General features: G+C 40.8%; 1 protein-coding gene across 2 annotated transcripts in view; it reads left to right on the top strand.

The window, feature by feature from the left end:
• Positions 1–21,863, top strand: part of LOC115217585 — a 22,678-nt gene extending 815 nt beyond the window's left edge. The window contains exons 2-17 of one of the 2 annotated variants that reach the window (XM_036507283.1): positions 1,943–2,150; positions 3,341–4,744; positions 6,223–6,310; positions 7,531–7,622; positions 8,341–8,562; positions 9,477–9,646; positions 10,484–10,558; positions 12,509–12,573; positions 13,643–13,728; positions 15,086–15,456; positions 16,789–16,924; positions 17,628–17,693; positions 18,389–18,432; positions 19,122–19,199; positions 20,726–21,401; positions 21,432–21,863. In XM_036507283.1, coding sequence (XP_036363176.1) covers positions 1,943–2,150; positions 3,341–4,744; positions 6,223–6,310; positions 7,531–7,622; positions 8,341–8,562; positions 9,477–9,646; positions 10,484–10,558; positions 12,509–12,573; positions 13,643–13,728; positions 15,086–15,456; positions 16,789–16,924; positions 17,628–17,693; positions 18,389–18,432; positions 19,122–19,199; positions 20,726–21,401; positions 21,432–21,841 — 4,191 coding nt within the window. In that variant the 3' untranslated portion in view covers positions 21,842–21,863. Of the gene's footprint in view, positions 1–1,942; positions 2,151–3,340; positions 4,745–6,222; positions 6,311–7,530; positions 7,623–8,340; positions 8,563–9,476; positions 9,647–10,483; positions 10,559–12,508; positions 12,574–13,642; positions 13,729–15,085; positions 15,457–16,788; positions 16,925–17,627; positions 17,694–18,388; positions 18,433–19,121; positions 19,200–20,725 lie in introns of both variants that reach the window. The other variant, XM_036507282.1, reaches the window with a different exon arrangement.
• Positions 21,864–24,898: the final 3,035 nt, after the last annotated feature.

A 24,898-nucleotide genomic window follows, 5' to 3' on the forward strand; every position in this document is an offset into this window, starting at 1 on the left:
ACATACATACATATGTCTGTATCTATGTTTGTGTCTATGTTCATAAGTGAGTATTTAAACCTGCGTACGTATAAATGCATAAATCTATATGTATATGTTTCATTATCATTTCGCGTACGTTTCCCGTGCTGGCATGGGTTGGATGGTTTGACAGGACCCGATGAGCGTCAGGGGCCGATCATGCCCCAGTGCCTGCTTGGCATGGTTCCTACAACTGGCTGCTCTACCTAATCCCAATCTCGTTACAGAGTGGAGTAGGTGTGTTTTCCAAGCCACTGGCACTGGTGGGGTTGCCAAGTAACTTTCAAGGCAGGAAAGAAAAACAAAAGGGGGAAAGGAGAAAAAAACCCTTCTTAGCTAAGGGGTGGTGGGGGAGGTGGCAGGATTTGAGAGGGTGGAAAGGTGACTTTATGTTAGGGACATGTCTCTTGCTACGGAGAAGATACATGGCTACCCAGTATTTATATAAAAGTGGGTGGGAGTATCTGGGGAAAGGTAAGATATCAGTGATGAGGTGCCAGACAAAACCTCAGGAAGCAATGGGTGGGTGGGGGACATTTTATATGAGTGTGGGGGATGAGTACCAGATGGTTAGAGGTGAAGAACAGGAGTGGAGGGGAGATATCAGTATGAGTGGGTGGTGGTGTAAGGTGAGAAAGATAAGAGGGACTTGGGGATGATAGATCAGGCAGTAGGGGATGATGATGTTGGCATAGGAGGAGTGGGTAGGAGGCCTTGAAATATTTATTCCAGTTGCACCCCTGCATTTCATGCTTAGCTCACAAACAAACAAGGAATCTGTTTCTCAACTTTTAGCTCTTCTGACAACCTGTTGTTAATCCAATCATCACATGACACCATTCCATGGATTAACACAGCCTTCCAGTTTCAAAGCAAGTACTGTCTTAATCCTGCCACTTGACTTAATACTCGGACATGACAGGCCATTGTTATCCCTGCTCTCACATGACACATTCACTGCACCAATACAGACTTAACTTTTGATGTAATTAACATTCACATTGTCACATGACCCTCTGACCCCTTGTCCAACTTCAACCAACTCAACTGTACTTCAACTGATGGCAATTGGAACCCTAATCACACCGAGCAAATTTTCAAAACTCTTGTCAGAATCAAGACAAATTATATAGCCCAGCCCCCAGTCCCATCATCTTGCACTACTTTTGAAAGTCCTGAAACGGTGAAACTGGTTCCCTGGTTAAGTATATGTAAATATGTTTTTCTAAAACCCCAAATGTACTCTCAACTTCTTTTAGTTATCTATCTATCTATCTATCTATCTATCTATCTATCTATCTATCTATCTATCTATCTATCTATCTATCTATCTGTGTGTGTGTGCATATATATATATATATATATATATATATATGAGATCATAGTCCGTGGCCTATGCCAGTCGGTGTAACCAACCCACTTATGAATACCCCTCATTCATTGGACAATAAACTTTGCTTGCAAAGACCTACTGACGCAAGTGAAATCAAATCAAAATCGTTGACATGGCCGATGACAGTACCGCCTGATTGGCACTCATGCCAGTGGAATGTTAAAAGCACATCCGAGTGTGATTGTTGCCAGGGCCACGGATTGGCTCCTGTGCCAGTGGCACATAAAAAGCACCATTTGACCATGATCATTGCCAGCGTCGCCTTACCGGCACATTACCGTCGCCTTACTGGCACATTACCATCGCCTTACCAGCACTCTCAGAGTGGCTGGCATTAGGAAGGGCATCCAGCTGTAGAAACTTTGCCAGATCAGATTGGAGCCTGGTGCAGCCTTCTGGCTCACCAACCTCAGTTAAACCGTCCAACCCATGCCAGCATGGAAAATGGATGTTAAATGATGATGATGATATATATATATGTATGTATATGATGACAGACTTTTATCTGTTTTTTTTCTTTCTCTTCAGATGCCCACCACCATTAAAATACCTGCTGATGACGTCACAAATGCTACAACCAACACCAACACCAGTGCCACCACCCACAACAACAACAACAACAACTCTACAGAACTGTCCCATTCTCTCAGCCAATCCGATTCTGATGCTAACAACATAGTTTCTATAAAACCAGGAGCAGGAATTGCTGAAGATTCTGTTCTTGAAACAGGAAATGGTAAATGGTTTTTTAAAATCAAAATTTACAGAGTTTGTGATATTTCTAAATTAATGACGTTTGTTCTTGATTGTTTAGTTGGCATTCAATTCTTGTTAATGGTACCACACAGGGTCCATGTAGGAGTAAAATGTCATTGCTGCATGTGGGGACAGGTACTGGACTGTGTCTGTGGTAAATAGGTACCACTGGACGCTACCCTTCTCTGTATTGTATTAAAGATTTAAATACTTCACTCTCAACTGATTTTGGTTTCAAATTTTGGCACAAGGCCAGTAAATTTGAGGGGAGGGTGAAGTCGATCACATCGGCCCCGGTGCTCAGTTGGTACTTATTTTACCGACCCCAAAAGGATGAAGGGCAAATCAACCTCAGCAGAGCTTGAACTCCAGGCATAAAGACCAATGGAGTGCAACAAAGCATTTTGTCAACCATTCTGCCAACTCATTCTGTCTTTTGCTCTCAGAAGATATTAAAGTTATTTGATCTCCAATTGATTCCAGTGATTTCCAGTGTTCTTTGTTTAGTGGCTCCCAGCCTAGGGTCCACGGAACCCTGGTGGTCTGCAAAGGTAGTACTGGGGGGAGGGGGTTCCGTGAACTAAATTCAAAATTTCATATATCATCATCATCATCATCATCATTTAGCGTCCGCTTTCCATGCTAGTATGGGTTGGACAGTTCAACTAGGGTCTGGGAAGCCAGAAGGCTGCACCAGGCTCCAGTCTGATCTGGCAGTGTTTCTACAGCTGGATGCCCTTCCTAACGCCAACCACTCCGTGAATGTAGTGGGTGCTTTTTACGTGCCACCGGCACAGGTGTCAGATGAGGCTGGCAAACGACCACGATCGGATGGTGCTTTTTATGTGCCACCGGCACAGGTGCCAGACGAGGCTGGCGAACGGCCACGATCGGATGGTGCTTTTTACGTGCCACCGGCACGGAGGCCAGGATAAGCATATTAAAAGGGGTCCATGGGAAAACACATTTAAATATAATGGTTGGGAACCACTGTGAAAAGGTTGGAAACCACTGGTTTATGCCATTGATATGAAGTTGCTCTTTCTCTCTCTCTCCCTCTTTCTGTCCGCTTGTCTGTCTGTCTCTGCCTTTCTCTGTTTCTTTCTTTCTCTTGGTATTTATTATTCACTTACAGACACGTATGTACTTAAACATTCAAATTTATTTCAGATGGAACCACCAATCAGAGTGAATTTGCTGGAGATTGCTCAAAGACATTGGAATCTACTGAAGATTGTCCAGAAGCAGTGGGAACCATTGGGGATTGTCCAAAGACAGTGGAAACTGTTGGAGATATTTCAAAGACAGGAGAAGATATTGGAGATTGTCCAGAAATAGTGGAAGCTGTTGGAGATTGTTCCAAGACAATAGAAAAGGCTAAAGATTGTTCAAACTTGGTTGCATCTGCTGGAGATTGTTCAAACACAGTGGAAACCATGGAAGATTCTCCAGACCCAGTAGAATTTGTTGGAAATTGTTCAAAGATAATTGAACCTGTTGGGGATTGTCCAAAGACAGTGGAAACTGTTGGAGATATTTCAAAGACAGGAGAAGATATTGGAGATTGTCCAGAAATAGTGGAAGCTGTTGGAGATTGTTCCAAGACAATAGAAAAGGCTAAAGATTGTTCAAACTTGGTTGCATCTGCTGGAGATTGTTCAAACACAGTGGAAACCATGGAAGATTCTCCAGACCCAGTAGAATTTGTTGGAAATTGTTCAAAGATAATTGAACCTGTTGGGGATTGTCCAAAGATATTGGAAGGTGTTGGAGATTGTCCAGAGACAATGGAATCTGTTGGGGATTGTCCAAAGATATTGGAAGATGTTGGAGATTGTCCAGAGACAATGGAATCTGTTGGAGATTGTTCCAAGACATTGGAAGATGCTAAAGATTGTTCAAACACTGTTGTATCTGCTGAAGATGTTTCAATAACAGTGGAATCTATTGAAGAATCTCTGAAGACAGTTGAATCTACTGGAGTTTGTTCAAAGACTGTGGAAGCTGTTGGAGATTGTACAAAAATATTGGAAGCTGTTGGAAGTTGTCCAGAGATATTGGAATCTACTGGAGTTTGTTCAGAGACAGTGGAATCTGTTGAAGATTGTCCAAAGATATTGGAAGATGTTAAAGTTTTTTCAAATGTAGTCATATCTGCTGCAGACAGTTCAAAGACAGAGGAATCTACTGGAGAATTTTTGAAGAAAGTGGAATCTACTGAGGATTGTTCCAAGACAGTGGAATTTGTGGATGATTGTCCAAAGTCAGTGGAATCTGTTGGTGACGGTTCAAAGACACTGGAAGTTATTGAACATATTTCAAATAAAGTGGAAGCTGTTGAAGATATTTCAAAGACAGAAGAAAATGTTGGAGATGTTTCAAAAAGTGTGGAAGATGTTGGAGATATTTCAAAGGCAGCAGAAACTGTTGAAGATTCTTCAAAACTAGCAGAATCTGCTGAAGATGTTCCAAAAATAGTAGAAGATGCTGCAGATAGTTCAAAGACATTGGAATCTGAGACAGTGACTACAAATGGTCTGGATGGAAAACAGAAAGACAGTGCAAAAGATAATGGTAATTATTCCATTTTTAGTTAGTTCCTCCTAGCAGATTTAACTTTGGATATTGATGTGTGTCTGGCTAAGTTCCTTAATGTTGTAATGTCATTGAATGTTGATGGTATAACTCTTATGTTGTGCTGTTGGGATAGCATGGATTTTTTGTTATTGTTGGGTTTGGAGGAAGTGGGAGCACCTGTAGCCTTGCAAGACCAATGAGATGCCATTAAGGTTTGTAAGTCAACCTCTGCAGAAGAGAGACATGAGCAAGGAGGGAATTCCAGGGGGATGACATGGTGGGAAGAAGGACTGGCATTTGTGATTAGTGCAGGGTCTGGTGGGTGGGTGGGAGGTGTGGAGATGAACACAACAAGTGAGATGGGAGGAGAAGGAGTGGCAAGTGGAACAGAGATGCCTGAATGGAGAGAGTATGGGCCCAGCGTGTGTGCTGGGGAGGAGAAGTAGCCAGTGATATAATTGTGCTAGGAAAGAAAGAGAATGGGGTGGGGGTGAAAGTGGACCCTGGTGGAGACCTCAGTTGATAGAATGAGGGACAGAAAGAGTTCCACCAATACACATGGAGAGTTTTGCTATCTGACAGAATGGGAGACAGATGCAGCCCTTAAGCAGGACATTTTTAATAGACTTGCATGCTATAGCCAAAATCTTTGTTGATGTTGAGGGCAACGCGTTACTTTTACCAAATTCCTCCAGGACAAGAGCTTACTGGTGACACAGGAGAGTTGGTCAGATCTGGCTTGTTTTGGTATAACTGTGATGTAGCAGCATGTTGTGATGTTATTGAATATTGATGGTAGAAATACACCACCAATTTTCTGGTTTCCCTTGGTTCCATTCCCATGCTGGATCATCTAATTTGCTTCAACAAAGAGAAGCCACATGATGGAAATTCCATGGAAATTCCCCAAAAGACTGCTGTTGTCATCAATTGTCTTTTTGTTAATAAACCTTCATGACACACCTTTGTTTATTCGTTAGAAACATTTGATAAAGTTGGAAACATTTCTTCCAATTCTAATAACCGAATGGTGTCAATATTTAAAACCAAATCGATTACCAAGTGTGAACCTCCTAACTGTTAGGCGCCCCACTGTTCCCTTTTCTTGAAGCATAACTGTGAAGGGCTTATATTTAGCTTTCCCTTTTTCATACTGGGACACTGTATTCCTCACAGAAAGAGTTATTAGGGGCTTAGCATGTGGTGTTTTTATCAAATTTATATGGAAGAAGAATATTTCCTCCACCTTCGCAATGTGTTATGAGGGAATCAACAAATGTGTTTTATGAAGCTTTTGTAACACAATATGTTATTAATAAAGGACATGGGAAATTTAAGTGTCAACACAAGATTAAAAGAGGAACCGGATCATCAGATGCTGGGGAATCGGTAGAGTTAGAACTGTATAACTGTAGGTTGTGATGTCAATGACCATTGATGAGGATATAACTGTGATGTGGTGTTCATTGGTGTAGTTTCTGATGGAGAATGTAAGAAAGAAAAGAAAGAAGAACCACCACATGAGAAATCTGCTTTTGAAAAACTGGATGACCACTGGCCAAGGTAAGACACGTTCATAATTACAACACATGCACACACACACACACACTCACTCCCTCATATACATATACACACTTTTGATTGTAATGTTCTTTGCCACCCTACATCTTTCATCTTCCTCTCCCCTACTGATAATTACCACCTCCACCCTTGTTCAGCCTCCCCTGCATTACCACCCTCCCCCACCCACCTCTCTCCTCTTTCTGCACCTATAAACTCATCCACCCGCCCTTCCACAGACTCACCTTTTTGGGTATAAGAGAATAGGCTCTGACATCCCTTTGCCACCCTTATATATAATATACTTATTTCTTTACTACCCAGAAGGGGCTAAACACAGAGGGGACAAACAAGGACAGACAAAGGGATTAAGTCGATTATATCGACCCTAGTGCGTAACTGGTACTTAATTTATTGACCCCGAAAGGATGAAAGGCAAAGTCGACCTTGGCGGAATTTGAACTCAGAACGACTGTGGTGCTGGTGGTGTAGTTGCCAGGCATCTCTTCCCTAGCAACATGCCTGTGCCTGTCCCTCTGTCATACTTTGACCTTTCAACACTCACCACAAAGCCACCTCGCTCCCTCTTTCCTTTTCAGCTTTAGGGTTTTGTCCTGCAAGTTACTGAGTGACCTCATTAATGGTGGAGTACATAGGGTGGGGGAAATCACTCAGAACTCTCTGCAAAATGGTTGGCATCTGGAAGGGAATCCATCCATAGAAACTAAGCCAAAGCAGACCCGGAAGCATGAGGGTTCTGTGTGGCTCATTATTGGATCCTGTCGAACCGTCCAACCCATGCCAACATGGAAGGCAGACTTTATGTGATGATGATGATGATGATGGTGATGATGGAGTTGATGATAATGATGATGGTGGTAGTGTTGATGATGATGTTGATGATGGTGATGGTGGTGGCAGTGGTGGTGGTGGTGGTGGTGGTGGTGATGATGATGTTGATGATGGTGATGGTGGTGGTGGTGGTGGTGGTGGTGATGTTGATGGTGGTGGTGGTGGTGGTGGTGGTGGCAGTGGTGGTGGTGGTGAAGGTGGTGGTGGTGGTGATGGTGGTGGTGGTGGTGGTGGTGGTGGTGGTGGTGGTGGTGGTGGTGGTGGTGGTGGTGGTGGTGGTGGTGGTGGTGGTGGTGGTGATGATGATGATGGTGATATTACTGCCCACTATACCCTGTTATATTAGTTTGCACCATTCTGTTACCCCACAGACTGACCAAGAAATTCCTCCGCCAACACTGCAAGGAGCACAAACTGTATCAAACCCCTGAGCTAAACGATGTCCTTTACCTACACTTCAAAGGTGAGTACGTTTCGGTTGATGTTGGTAGGAAAGCGAGAGGTTCCTACGTTTGAGATAAAGGTCTTCTAGTGTTGATTCTCTTTGAATACCCTGGGTGCTTTTAGCAGGATTGTAGGCCTCATAATCCACCTGGCCCTTTGGTGCTTCCCGTAGGGTGGTTGGTCCAATTTGGCTCTAACTGTTGGCCTATAGGTGTCTCTAGTGGGCAGCTGGATCCATCACACCTTAACAGGGTGGAAGATGCTGCACACTTGAGGGTCTGGCTGTGAAACTGATGTGGTGGTCACATGACGGATTGTCCAACCAGCCAGGACAGCTTGACCTACTAGAAATAACAGCTAAACCTCCCCCATTCTGCCATCTTAAAAAGGAAGGGCATATTGGATAAGTTTCAGATCCACTGAATAAAAGACTTGACAGTCAGGACTGAAGCATTTTTGTGTGCAAGGACTGACCCAGGGCTAAACAACAACAACAACAACAATTACATGTTGTTGAACAGAATTAATTGTAGAATTGTTTACATTTCTAATTGTTGTAAAGGAATTAATGATGTGAATGTTTTAATTAATTAGTAACATGGTTGCTTGGCAACTGTGAGATTTGGAGTTTAGCTGTCATTTATTTGGTTTCTTGGTGTTTTCTGTCTCAAATTGTTTTTTTGTTTTTGTTTTGTATTTCTCTCATTTCTGTGTCTGGGGTCTCTTCTTTTGTGCAGGTATTTATAAAATTGAGAATCTTGAAGAATATGTTGGCCTGAAGTGTCTTTGGTTAGAAAATAATGGACTGAATAGGATTGAGAACCTTGACCGTCAGGTCGAAATGAAGTGCCTCTATCTGCAGCAGAATCTCATCTACAAGATTGAAAACTTGGAATCGATGCATAAATTGTCCAATTTAAACCTTTGCCACAACATGATTGAAACCATTGAGAATTTGTGTGAGTTGCAGGTTCCGTGTTTCTCTCTGGGGAAATGGTATGAAGGGCAGATTGCTTATTATGGCTTTGGGAAAATATAAAAAGTCAGCTGGTTTTATCTTGGGGGAAAGGAAACTATTTGAAACCCTGCTAACATGTTACCAATGTATCAGTAATCACACTTTGTCGGGGTCAAATTATAAGGGAGTGAAGCTGCATAGGAAATAATGAAGTAGAGACTTGAAAGGGGTCAGGTTGTGTACTGACCCCTTTGCACTGATGTTATGTACTGTATCACCTACTCATGAATTAGGGTATGGAAATGTGGAGTGCCTGACATGAGTGGAGTTTGAGTTGAGGTTAATGGCTTTCTTTGGAAATTTGAGTGAGTTATTTGAGTGGAGTCTGTTGTAATATGAAAATATGGAAATTGAAGAGTGTGACTTGAGTAGAGTCTTTTGAGTGTGGACTTTAGTATCTGTGGAAGCTGTTGAAGATATTCCAAGGACAGTGGAAGGTGTTGGGGATTGTTCAAAGACAGCAGAAGCTGTTGAAGATTCTTCAAAGATAATAGAATCTGCTGAAAATGTTCCAAAAATAGTGGAATTGGAGATTGGTTCTTTCTGTAAATAGCATTCAGATATAAGGTATAAAAACATTATCAAGTTATCCTTGAAAATATTCCTGTTGAATTATCTACGAGATGTGCAGGGCCAAAAGTCACAGAGATTAAAAATGGAATTGGTGCATTTTGTATGGTTGCAACGGATGAAGCCATCAGATTCTGGCCACAGATCACAATATGCAGTCAGGCTTTGTGACTTTTGGCTCACCCTCTATATATAATTATAAACATATTCAGATCGAATCAAATATACTTTGAAATTATAATTATAATTCTCAACTGTTTTTACATTTTTTGTCTCTCGTTGCAGCCTGCTTACCCCAGCTGAGCACCCTCCAGATAACCCACAACAAACTATCCACCCTGAAATCTGTAATCCACCTCAAAGACTGTCCGTCCATTTCAGTGTTGGATCTTTCTCATAACAGACTTGAACAACCAGAAATTGTCGAAGAAGTCTTTGCCAAAATGCCTGCCTTGGTTCGTAGTTCTTCTTCTTCCTATCACCATTGTTGTAGTTGATGTTTATATTTTGGATAATATATATATGGAGAGAGAGAGAGAGAGAGAGAGAGAGAGAGAGAGAGAGTCAGATAGATAGAAAGCAATATAGGTGCTACTCAGCACCCTCAATCACAGTGAGTGACAATTGAATTTTTCCTTTTTGGTTATATATATATATATATATAAACATAATCAAATAGGGTAATAAAATAAATTATTATTACCATTGGCCAAGCACAAAAAACGAATTAGTCATTAGACTATATATTATTCATATAGAAATACAATAAAAGGCTTCCAAATAAGGAAGCGTAGTGCTAGAAACACAAAAAGGGATAAATTCATGAAAGGAATGAAAATTAAAAACATTTACCATCTCAGCTCTATCCCAGACCGAACGGTTTCTGTGTGTTTGCTAAAAAAGAGGTAGAAACCGTTCGGTCTGGGATATAGCTGAGATGGTAAATGTTTTTAATTTTCATTCCTTTCATGAATTTATCCCTTTTTGTGTTTCTAGCACTACGCTTCCTTATTTGGAAGCCTTTTATTATATTTCTATATATATAAATTTATAAATCAAGAAGATGGAATGAATAGGCTTTAATCACAAATCACAACAACTGTTTCCGTGCTTTTATGTTTTATTGCATAAAATATTATAGAAATAATCACATAAATAAATATGACCCAGCTGCAGCAGCTATTTAATTGATGTGTGCTTGTGTTTCAGAGAGATGTTAGACAAGATATTCCACTCTTTCCCCCTTGTCTGTTGTATAATATGTGTAACTGTTATTTCTTGTTTTTTTTCAGGGAGTTTTATATTTGATTGGGAATCCTGTTATCAGAAACATCAAGAATTACAGGAAACATGTTACCGTGGCAATTGTAAGCGAGATACATTAATTCTAGCTGTTTGACTTGAAAGTGTGTGTGTGTGTGTGTTTTATATGAGTGCAGATAATATGTGCATGTTTGTGTCTGAATGTGTTTGTGTGCCTATGTGTGTGAGTATGTGTATGTGTGTATGCACAATGATTCAGCCTCTAAACCAGCCCCATCTGGACCCAGATATTCTCCTTGTTTTATGTTCAGACTGGCCCCATCCAGCCCCTCACACCTAGAACATGCCGTACCAGTAATGGCACCCAAATAGATTAAAACAACTGATGTAAATGATCTTGTTGTTGCTGTTGTTTAGCCCTTGGTCAGTCCTGATTAAACAAACCCACGATGGAAAGCATCTCAGGATTTTTTCATTAGAACTAATTCCATTTTCTTTTCCATGTTTTGACTCCTGCACCAGATTAGTAACGTGGCAAGTAGGAAAAGAGGTCTAATAACACTGAAACCTGTCCTCCATACTGCCTTCTGATGAAACCAGATTTGAATTTGTATTATAGTAGAGTATGGAAGAGCTAACATTACCCTAGAGTAGGGGATTCCCATAAGAAGACATTTAAGGATTAAAATCATGGGGGTATATTACCGTATGTAGTAAAATGAAATGGTTTTAACCTTTATAATTTGTCTGCATCCTTGGTCAAGAATGAAGAATTATAGGGATGAAGATTCTAGTTTCCATTTTCATTAAAAAGGAGAGGGCCAAAACCTTTCCCTTGTATTTTGGTTTTGGTAGTAGTGGTGGTGGTGGAGGTGTTGATGATGATGGTGGTGCTGGTGGTGGTGGTGGGGGTGGGGGTGTTGATGATGATGGTGGTGCTGGTGGTGGTGGGGATGGGGGGTTGGAGATGATGGTGGTGCTGGTGGTGGGGGTGGGGGTGGGGGTGTTGATGATGATGGTGGTGCTGGTGGTGTGGTGGGGTGGGGGTGTTGATGATGATGGTGGTGCTGGTGGTGGTGGTGGGGATGGGGGTGTTGATGATGATGGTGGTGCTGGTGGTGGGGGGGGGGTGGGGGTGTTGATGGGTGGGGGGTGGGGGTGGGGGGTGTTGATGATGATGGTGGTGCTGTTGTGGTGTGGGGGTGTTGGTGATGATGGTGGTTGGGGTGGGGGTGTTGATGATGATGGTGGTGCTGGTGGTGGTGGTGGGGGTGGGGGTGTTGATGATGATGTTGGTGCTGGTGGTGGTGGTGGGGGTTTTGATGATGATGGTGGTGGGGGTGGGGTTTGATGATGATGGTGGTGCTGGTGGTGTGTGGGGGTGGGGGTTTTGATGATGATGGTGGTGGTGGTGGTGGGGGTGGGGGTGTTGATGATGATGGTGGTGGTGGGGGTGGGGGGTGGGGGTGTTGATGATGATGGTGGTGCTGGTGGTGGTGGTGGGGGTGGGGGTGTTGATGATGATGGTGGTGCTGGTGGTGGTGGTGGGGGGTTGGGGTGTTGATGATGATGGTGGTGCTGGTGTGGTGGTGGGGGTGGGGGTTTGTTGATGATGATGGTGGTGGTGGTGGTGGTGGTGGGGTGGGGGTGTTGATGATGATGGTGGTGCTGGTGGTGTGGTGGTGGGTGGGGGTGTTGATGATGATGGTTGTGGTGGGGGTGGGGGTGGGGGTGGGGGTGTGATGATGATGGATGTGGTGCTGGTGGTGGTGGTGGGGGTGGGGGTGTTGATGATGATGGTGGTGGTGTGGTGTGGTGGGGGTGGGGGTGTTGTGTGATGATGGTGGTGGTGGTGGTGGTGTGTGGTGCAATCTTTCTGTCACTCACTTTTTTCTCGTTATTGTCATACTCTGATTAATTCCCCACTTGATGACATAAATACTTAATTATTTTGCTTCATGCCAGTAATTGCATTCGTAAATTGATTTTTAATTAATAGTCAATAGTTCTTGATTAGATATCCAAAGTAACGTTTATAAACTGAATTTTGGCAGAAAAGCCTGAAGTATTTGGATGATCGACCGGTTTTCCCTCGAGACCGTGCCTGCTCTGAAGCATGGTAGGTATTTCAGACATCAGCACAACTTTTTATACACACTCGAAGATATAATATGTGTGTGTGTGTGTGTGTATATATATATGTATATAATACAAATAAGAAAAAGTTGATTAACCAACTAAATTGTTTCTGCATTTCCTTATTTGTATTATAAATTAATGGTAAAATATTTCTTTACCTTCACCCGTTTAATACAATAAATAAGTTAATTGCATTGCAATTAAAAACACTTGTGTATTAATAATTTGGGTATTATACCAACAGTATATTGGATAGATATTATCCCTTAGTGGGTTGCACCCATAACCCCTATCTTACTTGGTGTTATATATGTATATATACGTGTGTGTGTGTGTGTGTATGTTTATTCACTATAAAGACACAACTGTATATACATCCATATGTCCATCTATACACAGCATATATAGCATTATAAATAGTATTCCTTCTTGTTTGGACAAGAGTCTAAGATGACCTGAAAAGGTCAACAAATTAATGTCCTTTTACTCTTGACTGTGTTATGAACGATATATCTGACCAGTTAACGCTCACTGACCAGGTCCAGTGGCAGATTTGCTGTGGTAGTTGTGTCAGTGTATCTCGGCATCAGAGGCTGTCAGAATAAATAAGAGAACAATTACCAAGGAATTCACTGACACAGCGAGACCCATCGATGGATTCTTTTCCTATCACTGCACTGATACTTAATTCTCAATGGCTCAATTCAGCTAGCTGTAAATAGGTACCATGAGGTTGTACAGCTCGTTGAGTATTATAGATGGTGCCACCCTCATCAGACTGATGAATGCAATGCTGTGTTCAAAGCATTTCTGTGGCACTGTGCCATGACTGAAAATAGAGAATCTCTCAACAATTGTATTACGGTTGGCACTACATTAACACTTATTCAACACTGCCCTAACACTGCAAAGTTTACTGATGCCACAAGAAACCTACACACACAATCAGAATGTATTTGTGATGGTGGTACAGCTGTTGTAGCATGGCCTGTACCATGACGAAGTAAATGTGAAGAATGTTGTTGTTATTGCTGTTGTTTCTATGACAGGGCCAGAGGTGGAATAGAAGCAGAGAAGATAGAACGACAGATTTGGATTGATAAAGAAAACAAACGAATTCAAGACAGTGTGGATGGTTGGTTGAGTATTGCTATCATTATCATTATTATTATTATTATTATTATTATTATTATTGAGTGAGAGAGCTGTGCATGCCATCAAAGTGACACTGGGGTAAAATATATGAAGCCCAGTATACCCATCATGACTACCCATCTGATAAGGGTACGCTAGGCACATGCATCACAACCATGGTGATCTCATATCAAGATAAACAGCACATGACCTTGCAGGTGGGGCCCAGTTAGAATTTTCTTCTGGTCTAGTGACCCATCTCGCTCAAAAGGTCCCTGAATAAGGGTTGTTTAAGGATGTTGAATGAAACACCCATGTTTCCAGAGGTGAATTATTCAAACCCCAAACAATCCCTCTCAACACACGGCTATGATGCTCCCCCACTACTTCTGCTCGTGATCAGAGATGCATATATCGTCAGCCACTAAGGGACATTCTCAACTGGTTATGGTCAAACAGCTGACAAGCAAATCTGGGGTATTGAGCAGAATATTTGCTGTAGCCCATTATTATTATTATTATATTATTATTATTATTATTATTATTATTATCCTTATTATTATTATTTGGTAGTCTTATTTTTATCATGTGCTTTCACTGCACTATTGAGCACATTTGTGTGTGCCTTGGGTATGTTCTGTGGTTTGTTGTGGTGCTCTTATTTTCAATGTAGTGAAAGTGTTTTATGTGGGATGTGTGCAGTGCCTAGTTGTGCTATTTTCTGCATGTTATTATTATTATTATTATCATTATTGTGCTTTTTTTACCCAACATTTGCTGTAAACTATTTTGTTTTTATATTGTTCTCCTCGTGTGTTGCCCTGGTGGCAAATAAAAGAAATTGTTACTTTTATTTTTTAATCCTCAAAATCGTTATCGCATCAGACAAAGTGCTCAGCAGCATTTCTTTTGGTTCCTTTCATTCTTAGTTCAAATCTTGCCGAGATCGGGATAGATGAATGTGTGTGTGTGTATGTATGTATATACGTATATATGTATGTATCTGTGTGTGAATGTGTGTGTGTGTATCTGTGTGTGTGTGTGTTTGTGCGTGTATGTGAATTAAACAATTCTGTACATAGAAATCAGTGGTGGCCTTTGTTGTAGAGAGCTGTTAATGTGGCTAAAATGAGATGAAGGGTGAGAGACCCAAGGAATCCAATTTCTCTCCTCGGCATACGATCTTCTTTAGAAACTCCTAAAATTTTATATAACCATATTTTTCTACTCTTGAATACTTTGAGCATTATTTGTAGTGAGTGTGTGAGTGTGTGTGTAGTGTGTGTGTAGCACAGGTGTCACCGTGTGTTGCTGTAACGAGTAATAAACTGTGTTGTGTTTCCGCTGTCTGTTTGTAGCTCTGTTGAAGATTCGGCAAAAAAGTGAGGCAAAGAAGATTCAGAAGAAACTGGACGAGAAATTGTTGGAACGGGGAGATGCGGAGAGTAAGCAAAGAGAAGTTGTTATCGAGGAGAGCATTGACTGGTTGTATGGGACGTACAAGACAAAATGGGTTGATGCGGAGAAGGGAGGGGACGGAGACGAAGCGAAAACAGGGGGGGAAGAAGGACTGGGAGGAAATGCAACGAAGCCAAAGGAAGAAGAGGGAAAATGTGTGGAAGAGAAAAGAGAAGAGCAGACGGATGAAACTGTTAAGGAGGAGGAGGAGGAGGAGAAAAGTTTGGAAGAACAACAACAAGAGGAAAATGTGGAAAAGAAGACTGCAGAGGTAATATAAAGGAATTGTTAAGTTTTGGTTTTTATCATTTGTAGGAAGAGTCAACAGGAATGGTTGTCTGTCTGTGAGTCTTTCTCTCTCTCTTGCTCTCTCACTCACACTCTCTCTCACACTCTCTCTTTCTCTCTCTCTCTCCCTCTCTCGTATGTCTGTGTGTCTCATAAGGTTTGTTGCTGTTTATTTGATTTGATTTACATAATAATATTCAACTTGATGACACAGAAATTGAGGACAATACTTCCTGAAAACCAGGCAACTTGTCAACGTTCCAATGCATTGTGCGTGTGTGTGTGCATGCACTTACTTGGATATATATAATCTCTCACTCTCTGCAAGTGTGTATAGATCATCTGATCACATGATCGGCCAGACTATCAGATGTTGTTATACGTTGCTGGTCAGAATGCACTTTGCATCGTTTTAGCGTTTGAATGATGCCACCCTGCTAATCATAATTAGGTAAGCAGGCCAACATTCCCCCTAATCGGAAGGCTATTCTTACGCTGGGTTATCCATTTACAGCCGAGTGGACTGAGCAACATGAAATGAAGTGTCTTGCTCAAAAACACAATGCATCACTTGGTCCAAGAATCACTGGTTTGTGAGTGTGACTGACCACTGACCACTGAGCCACATGCATTAACCATCCGTCTGTCTGTCCAGCCATCTGTCTGTCTGTATTTGAACAAAATAATGGCCTTTATGAATACATTTAGGCAAAAAGATTACTCTTAAACGCACACACACATCATCATCATCATCAACATCTTTTAACATCTATTCTCCATGTTGGGCATGGACAGTCTGACAGGGTCTGGCAAGGCTGGAGAGCTTCCCAGGTTCCAACTGCCTTGTTTTGCCATGGTTCCTACTGCTAGATGCCCTTCCTAATGCCAACCACTTCACAGTCTGTGCTAGGTGCTTTTTATGTGTCACTCGCATGGTCGCTGTATTTGTGGCAGTGACACGGGGACTTCCTGTAATTTGGCCCCATCCCTCAGTACGATACCTTGCTCAGTTGATGCTATGGAAAATGTCCCCAGTACATTCTGTGAAGTGGCTGGCATTTGGAAGTGGACCTAGAGCAGACAGTGGAGCTTGGCACAACATTCTGGCTTGTCGGTTCCTTTCAAACGGTCCGACTCATGCCAGCATTGGAAAAAGGACGTTGAATAATGATAACGATGAGGTGTGTGTGTGTGTGTAGTGATTTGGAACCGGTCCATATGAAATATCGTGTTACAAAGTGAAGATTGTATTTCAAAGTGTCATCTGGTGGAGAGATGTCTTGCCAATAATTGATCTGTTTGTTTCCATTTATAGACGACATCATTCAAGGAGGAGGTGAAGGAGGAGGAAGCAACTACTGAAGTAATTGATCTGAGAGGATCTTTGATGAAGACGGCACCAGCAGCAACAACAGCAGCAGCAGACACATCAACTATTTTCAGTTCCACAGGTTGGATACACTTGCTTTCCTTTTGATGATGTCTCACGTTTGTGTGTGTGACTCTGCTAACACACACACACACACACGACTACATGGTTTCACACATAGACGTATACAGCATGCATAAGCATACAGATAGTGACTCACACACACACACACATACACACACACATACATACTTACAAACATGCTTACATAAATATGCATAGACACATAAACAAATGTTCACACACATACATTTGTCCATCCGATTCCAGCATGGAACAGGGACATTAAATGACGACGATGGTGATGATGGTGATGACAGACACACATACTCACACACACACACACACACACACACACACTTGTTTAGCCTGACATGTGACCATATTTCTCACAAAATACACTTTTTGGGCTTTAATTGAATTTGAAAATCATCATAAATTTTGTGGGATTTGTAAAATAATTAATTAATTTCCATAATGATACGTCTAAGTGGTGTTTGGAAGATAAATGCAGCATAATTTCTTTAATCACAGTGGAAGTTTTTTTTCTTGAATAGATTAAGACAAGGGATTTGAAGTTGAGGTAGTTTCAGGAACAGGATGGGTTAATCTGGCACGTCTAGCTTCAAGACTTGTCCCATGTCAGCATCATTCATTAACCATTCCTCTATCTTGTTTAGAATTCAGAAAACCAATAACATGTTTCCTTGTTTTGATTTTGTTAGTTCGTGATCAAGTGACGCCCTCCACAGAGAAAAGCCATTCTATGTTGAGAATTACTGAAATTAATGGTAAGTAGTTGAATTCACGAAAGGGATGTTAACCGAAGATGGTTGGTCTCTCATTTCAGGGGAGATTTATCTGTGATCCACACCTGAAAGTAATGAATTTAAATTAAGGAAATTCTTAATTGTTAACATTTGTTTCTAGAAGACATATACCAAGTTATTGTCTGTTAGTGAAGATTCTTTAAAGGTCACCTCAAGTAATCCAGACTTTTAAAGAGTCCTTCTAACACAACTCATCTCATTCCTTGCTGTAGTTTACCAATTCCAAGACAGATTGTGTTCTGGTGACACATTAGTATGTCACTGATTCTCCATCCTGACTGAATGGTCAAATGGACAAGTAATATTCTAATTAGCACAAATTAATTGTAATTACAATTAAGTTCTGTTTTACTGTCACTATGACCAAACACTTGAGCATTTCATTAGTATTTGTTATATCGCACGTTCGGCTGACCTCTACTCAACCCCTGACGTCTAGACTTCTCCCTCTATATCTACGTATTGGGCCAGCCTACTTCATCGTCTGGGGGCGTCCACAAAACAGTATTGTCACATGATAGTTGTGTGTATTGTTATTTATCAAATCTGTATTTTTAATCAACACTAGGTATTGTTACAGATCAACCTTATGTATCCTTATATATATCGCTGTGTATATGCTTACATCTGAAATTTGTATTTGTGTTTCTACTCAGGTGAAGACAGCTCATCAGATAGTGAATGTAACGAAGATGCAGAGGTGAGTGGAATTTGGTGGCGGTGGTGGTGGCAGGGACACACATGTTTATGACAAGGAGTCACCACAACTCATAATAATAGCATACAGGAAGTAAAACAGAAAATCATTAGCTGACAATCACAACCATTTACAGAGCTTTCCACAAACCACGAGAAGGATAAACATAGAAGTTATACCAGTAATGAAATAGACACCAGAAATCAACAAAGGGATGTATACTACATGTAGAATAAGTGATGAAACTGGCTGGGACTTAACTGTTGTGTTAATATTTAAATCTGGCATTGATGATTTTATAAGTTAGAATAGTATAACCATGATCCTTGGAGACCTAAGGCAAAGTGTATGAATTCTTCTCCATTATCAGTATTACTGCATTTGGATGACGAAACTGAGAAGCTAATCAGTTTATGAATATGTCTTTTAATATATAATGTACATGAAGAACAGATAGACAAAGACAGGTGATTAGGACATATGCTTAACGAGTCAGTCTCATTGCATGGCACCGAGCCTCACCAAAGCAATTTAAATGGCTTTGATTGACAGAAACTATATGGAAGACCATATTATATATTATATAATATATATTCAATATTTAATGTATATATAAATATAAATATATATATATATCCTATGTATGTCATGATGTAGCTCCAATGTTGTTATTTTTGTGGTTTTCCTTGTAGGACATCCCTGTTCTTGAAGACATTGACACTGATATGGTTTCTCTGGAGAAAAATATGAGTTTATCAAATGAAGTGGAGGTAAGGTTTCTAATTGGAAACATAGAATCACCATCACCATCATGATCATTACCATCACCACCATCATTTTACATCTGCTTTTCTATGCTGGCTTGGGTTGGACGGGATTTTTTGAGGTAATTATTTCATTCATCTCTTACAACACAGAAGGATACAGTTGCACCTATTGTAGAAAAAATGCCTAACGTATAGACTTCATTAACACACACTCAGATGTTGTTTGTTCATTTTTACATCCATTTTTCCATTGCTTGCATCGGTTAGAGGAATATATTATTGAGGCATTACTTTAAAGCTGGATCCTCTTCCTGTCGCTTAGCTTTACCTGTTTCTCAAATGAGGATCTCTTATTCTTTGTAGCTTTGAAGGCACAGAAACAGCAGTTGACTTGTGGATGGGTGGGATGACAATGTCACCACGTAAGCGCACACACACACACACACACACACACACAGACACACACACACGCACACATACACATGCATAAAAACTGTAATATACTTAATATTTTGTGTGTGTTTGGGGACATGTCTACCTTGTCAGATGTGTTGAATGAGGTGGATGTGCCTTATACATCCACAGAACATCGTTATCCACTTTGGTCTCAGGTCTGCCACAGAGCTGATTTTCAAGAGTAAAGTCACCAGACCGGAACTTCTCAAACCATCGACGTACAGTTCACTCATTTGCCACATCTTCACCAAACACCTCATTGGTGTTTTGAGCTGTCTGGGAGGCATTGGTCCCTTGACGGAACTCATATTCATAAACAACATGAATTTTTGATCTCTCCATGGGTTCACAAAAATTGATTTACAAGAGAAAACTCACAATACAATCAGACACCAGGAATGGCATTTCAGAAAGTGATGATGTAACTCTTCAATGTTGTAAAACAAAGAATTGTCAGGATAAAACATTAAGAGATAAGGACTGTCAAACTTGGTGCAGAAGAAAATTGGACATTTCTTTCTTAATGACCTGATATATAATACATATATATATATATATATATATATATATATATATATATATATATATATATATATATATATACAGAGAGAGAGAGAGAGAGAGAGAGAGAGCACTGCCACTTCTCAGCATCTACACCATCATCCACACACCTGCACATGCACACACGCACATGTCAAGGTCATTAGCCCCCTTCCATACGCATATACACGCTCTCACATACACACACACGCACACGTGCACCATCGTTTTGGGATCACCACTACTTTATTATCTCCCCTTCTACTTAGCTCTCCTGTGTGACCCCTCTGTCTGGCATTTGCCATGATAGATCGCTAGCCACTAAACCTCTTTTATATTCCCTCAGTTTATTTCTGTGTTCCTTTCTGTTGAAGAGCATAGGCTCGAAACGTAAAAGACTTTCTCAATTCCCAAGCGTTAAACTAATACATCTGTTTGTTATTTACACACCCGTCTTCGTCTTTTGTTTTTTGTTAATGCTCACTATATATATATGTATATATATGTAATCTTATCTCTTTACTATTTTGCAGGAAATATATAAACCAACAAAAATATGTTTGGTTGAAGAAATGGAGCCATTGAAAGATATTACTGCTACTACTTCTACTATTACTACTACAACTATTAATACCAGTTCTACTACTAGTACTAGTACTACTACTACTACCACTTCTGCTGCTGCCATTTTTGGTAATAACAGTAGCAGTGATGGTGGTAGACCATTGGTGGAAGAGGTTAATGATGAAGTGGATGAGAGCAGCAGAGTTAACGGTCAGTCAAGATGTAACCCTTACAGAGTTTTGATCCAAGATATTACTGGTATTGGTAAAGGTCAAACTAATGAGGTCATTGGGGTCAATCAGATCACTGATCTGGATGAAGTAAATGAAATTGAAGAGATCAATGAAATCAGTGAGATCATTATAGGTGATGGTCACTTAAGCGAAGCCGTCAGTGGTGCTGGTCACGGCGAAATGGATGAGATAGCTGGACACTACGATTGTCGTAGTAGTAGTAGTAGCGGCAGCAGTAGCTGTAGCAGCAGCAGTAGTAGCAGTGGTAGTAGTAGTAGTGGCCGATGCAGTCCTCTTACTTTAGACATTATTGATGCTGAGGACGTAGACAATAACGATGATTTCACCGGTCAGTCTAAAGGTCAGTGTTTGAAAGAGGCCATGGACAATCTTGGTTGCAGTGACCCTTGTGATATGGAAGCCACATGTGGGGGTCTAAAAGATATGGCAGCCACATGTGGGGGTTTAAAAGATAAAGAATGGATTATGGGGAAACCAGATGCAGAGGACAGTGTCTGTGGGAAATATAGACAGCATTGCTTTGGTAAGACAGAATTTGCCAGTGCTTGCAGTGTACGTGAGACCAAATCGGCCACCATTCTGAGTATGAGCTGTGAGGATATGCCTGGTGGTCAATGTTCTCATGGTGGACGAAAGGGTGAGAAAAGTTTAAACCTGAGTTCCGATGGCACTGAACTAACAGAACGATGGATTTACCCAGCTGCTACTTTCTACTCAAAGACTCTCCAGAAACAACCAGAAGATTCTTTGAGTAGCACACAGGATGAGAATGACGAGTTGAAGAGAGAAAACGAAGAATGCTGTGAGTCTAAAGAAGAAAATTTGGTTTGAAAATTGTGGAACCGGATGAGAAGAAGAAGAATAACAAGAACAACAACAATAAAAGTACCTGTTTGTCTGTCTCTGTAGCCACACACACACACACATACACACACATGCACGTATGTGTGTGTGTGTGTGTGTGTGTGTAAAGTAGCAGCAGCAGTGGGACCATTGTGAAATTGATGACTGTTTCTAGAGTGAACCAGTCAATAATTGAACTTGTGCTTGGTAGAGCATCCAACAAAATGCCTTGTGGTAATTAGTTACAACCCTTTACATTCCAAAGTTGATTTTGCCCTTGATCTTCCCAGTCGTGCAGTGGGACTTCTCCTCCTTGCAAAATAATCCTTTATGGCCTTGTTGACAATCTTTTTATTACAGTTTCATACGGTTAGTTATTTATACCAAAAATTTCATTAATTATAAAACACAAAATAATTAAAACTATTTTCTATTTCAATTTGTCTTTGTTTTATAACTGTTTCATTAAGCATTTAATTGAATTGTTATCATCATCATCATTATTATTATTATTACTGATACCTATCCAACCTATGCCAACATGGAAAATGGACATTAAGTGGTAAAAGAAAACGACGATGACGATTTTTTTTCTTTCCCTGATTTATCCCTGTCTCATCTCTGCTCCATCCTGCAGCTTAGAGACAGAACACTTTCCCCAAAACACGAGCTGTGCCAAGTGTTGCTACCAACTGATTATTACTTGTTATGAAGTTTGGTATTTTCAGCTTTTGATGTCACAATATTGCTTTCTTTGAGGTGGTCCCAAGTGCCCCAATCACAATCGGTACCACACTCACTTCTGAGGCTCTATGGATGTGTTTCATTTCCAATGCTAGGTCTTGGTGCTTCCCAACTTTCTCATCCTCTCTCTTCACAATATGCTGGTCTGCAAGTAGAGCTACATTGATGAAGGTCCATTCTTTACACTCCTTCTGTAGAAGAGTGATATCCGGTTGGTTATGTTGCAGCTTTTTGTCTGTGTACATTGGCACATCCCATGTAAGACTCCTCACCTAATCACTTTCTGCTGCTGGTAAAGGTTGGTGCTCAAACCACTTGTTAGAACATTCTAGCCCATACTTCTTGCACAACTCCCAGTGTATTCACACTCACACTGCTACTTTGTTGTTGCATTTTTTTTGTACTTCTTTTGGGGCCTTTTTTGAGCATCCACTAATTATATGTGCAACTGTCTCAGATGATACAACTGTCTTAATAATATTGCACTTGACTGAGTTGGTTCATAAAGCTTGTTCCTTCTTGAAAATGTCCTATCTTAACCATTTCCATTGTCACCAACCACGTACCACCTTTGGTGGCACATAAAAAGCACCAACTGATCGTGGCCATTGCCAGCCTCCCCTGGCACGTAAAAAGCACCCACTACACTCTCAGAGTGTTTGGCGTTAAGAAGGGCATCCAGCTGTAGAAACACTACCAGATCAGACTGGAGCCTGGTGCTGCCTCCTGGCTTCCCAGACCTCGGTCGAACCATTCAACCATATATATATATATATATATATCATCATCATCATCATCGTTTAACGTCCGTTTTCCATGCTGGCATGGGTTGGACGGTTCGACCGGGATCTGGGAAGCCAGGAGGCTGCACCAGCTCCAGTCTGGTCTGGGTATATGGAGTAAATAAAATCATAACATAAAAAATTAAATATAAGAAATAATAATTTCTTAAAGTATGTGTTAATTCCCATGTACCCAGACTTTGTGGACACCCGATATATATATATATATATATTATATATATATATATATATATATATATATATATATAAATAAGCAGCAGGATATCAAGAAGTGATGCAGTACGACCATTTCAAGCAACTCCAACTCGTTGCCAGGGCTGCTGACTGGCTTCCATGCCGGTGGTACGTAAAAAACACCATTTGGGTGTGGCCGTTGCCAGTACCTATTTCTTTACTGTCCACAAGGGGCTAAACACAGAAGGGACAAACAAGGACAGACACACGGATTAAGTCGATTACATCAACCCCAGTGCGTAATTGGTACCTAATTTATCGACCACGAAAGGATGAAAGGCAAAGTCGACCTCGGCGGAATTTGAACTCAGAACGTAGCGGCAGACGAAAAACCGCAAAGCATTTCGCCCGACGTGCTAGCGATTCTGCCAGTTCACCGCCTTTCTGCCAGCTCACCGCCAGTACCACCTGACTGGCCCTCGTGCCGATGGCACATAAAAGCATCCACTACACTCTCGGAGTGGTTGGCGTTAGGAAGTGCATCCAGCTGTAGAAACTTTGCCAGATCAGATTGGAGCCTGGTGCAACCATCTGGTTTGCCAGTCCTCAGTCAAACCGTCCAACCCATGCCAGCATGGAAAGCGGACGTTAAACGATGATGATGATGTAATGGCTTTTATGTAAGTAAGTCTCCTAATTATATACCCCATAGAAACTATAAAATCACATATATAACAACACCTGTAACATTACAACTTCTAAAATCTCTTCGGTCTGAATACCTCCAACTGCCCTCGCTACGCCCATACCTCCGCTTTTCGGGTTACCTTTATCTCTTCCCAACCTCAAATTTTAATACCCTTTCTCTTTAAATGTAAGTTATATGTATTTCTTATTATTTTCTATAAATTCTTATTATTTTCTTTTCTTACTTCGATATCCTTACCTATTTTCCTCTTATTCTTTACTGTTTCTAAATAGAGACTTTTCAGCTTTAATATCCATATAAACGTATACAGGTTTGTATTTGTGTATATATTATGTGCACAAGGAACATTAAAAAGCAAAAAGCTAACTGGAAATATTTTGAGTAAAGACAAAATTAAATTAGGGAAAAGAGTGACAATAATTTTGTACGGGATGAGAGAGAAAGAGAGAGAGAAAGAGTAAAAAGAAAGAGAGAAAAGGAAGAGAATGGGAGAAAAGAGTGAGAGAATACATTGAGAGGGTAAGAAGAAAGAGAGAAACAAATTAGTAGAAAAGCAAGATAAACTATAAAGAGAGAGAGAGAAAAATAAAGATAGAGAGAGAGAGAAAGGGAGAA

This window comes from Octopus sinensis, linkage group LG11 (genome assembly GCF_006345805.1).
Source record: "Octopus sinensis linkage group LG11, ASM634580v1, whole genome shotgun sequence".
NCBI classification, from domain to species: domain Eukaryota; kingdom Metazoa; phylum Mollusca; class Cephalopoda; order Octopoda; family Octopodidae; genus Octopus; species Octopus sinensis.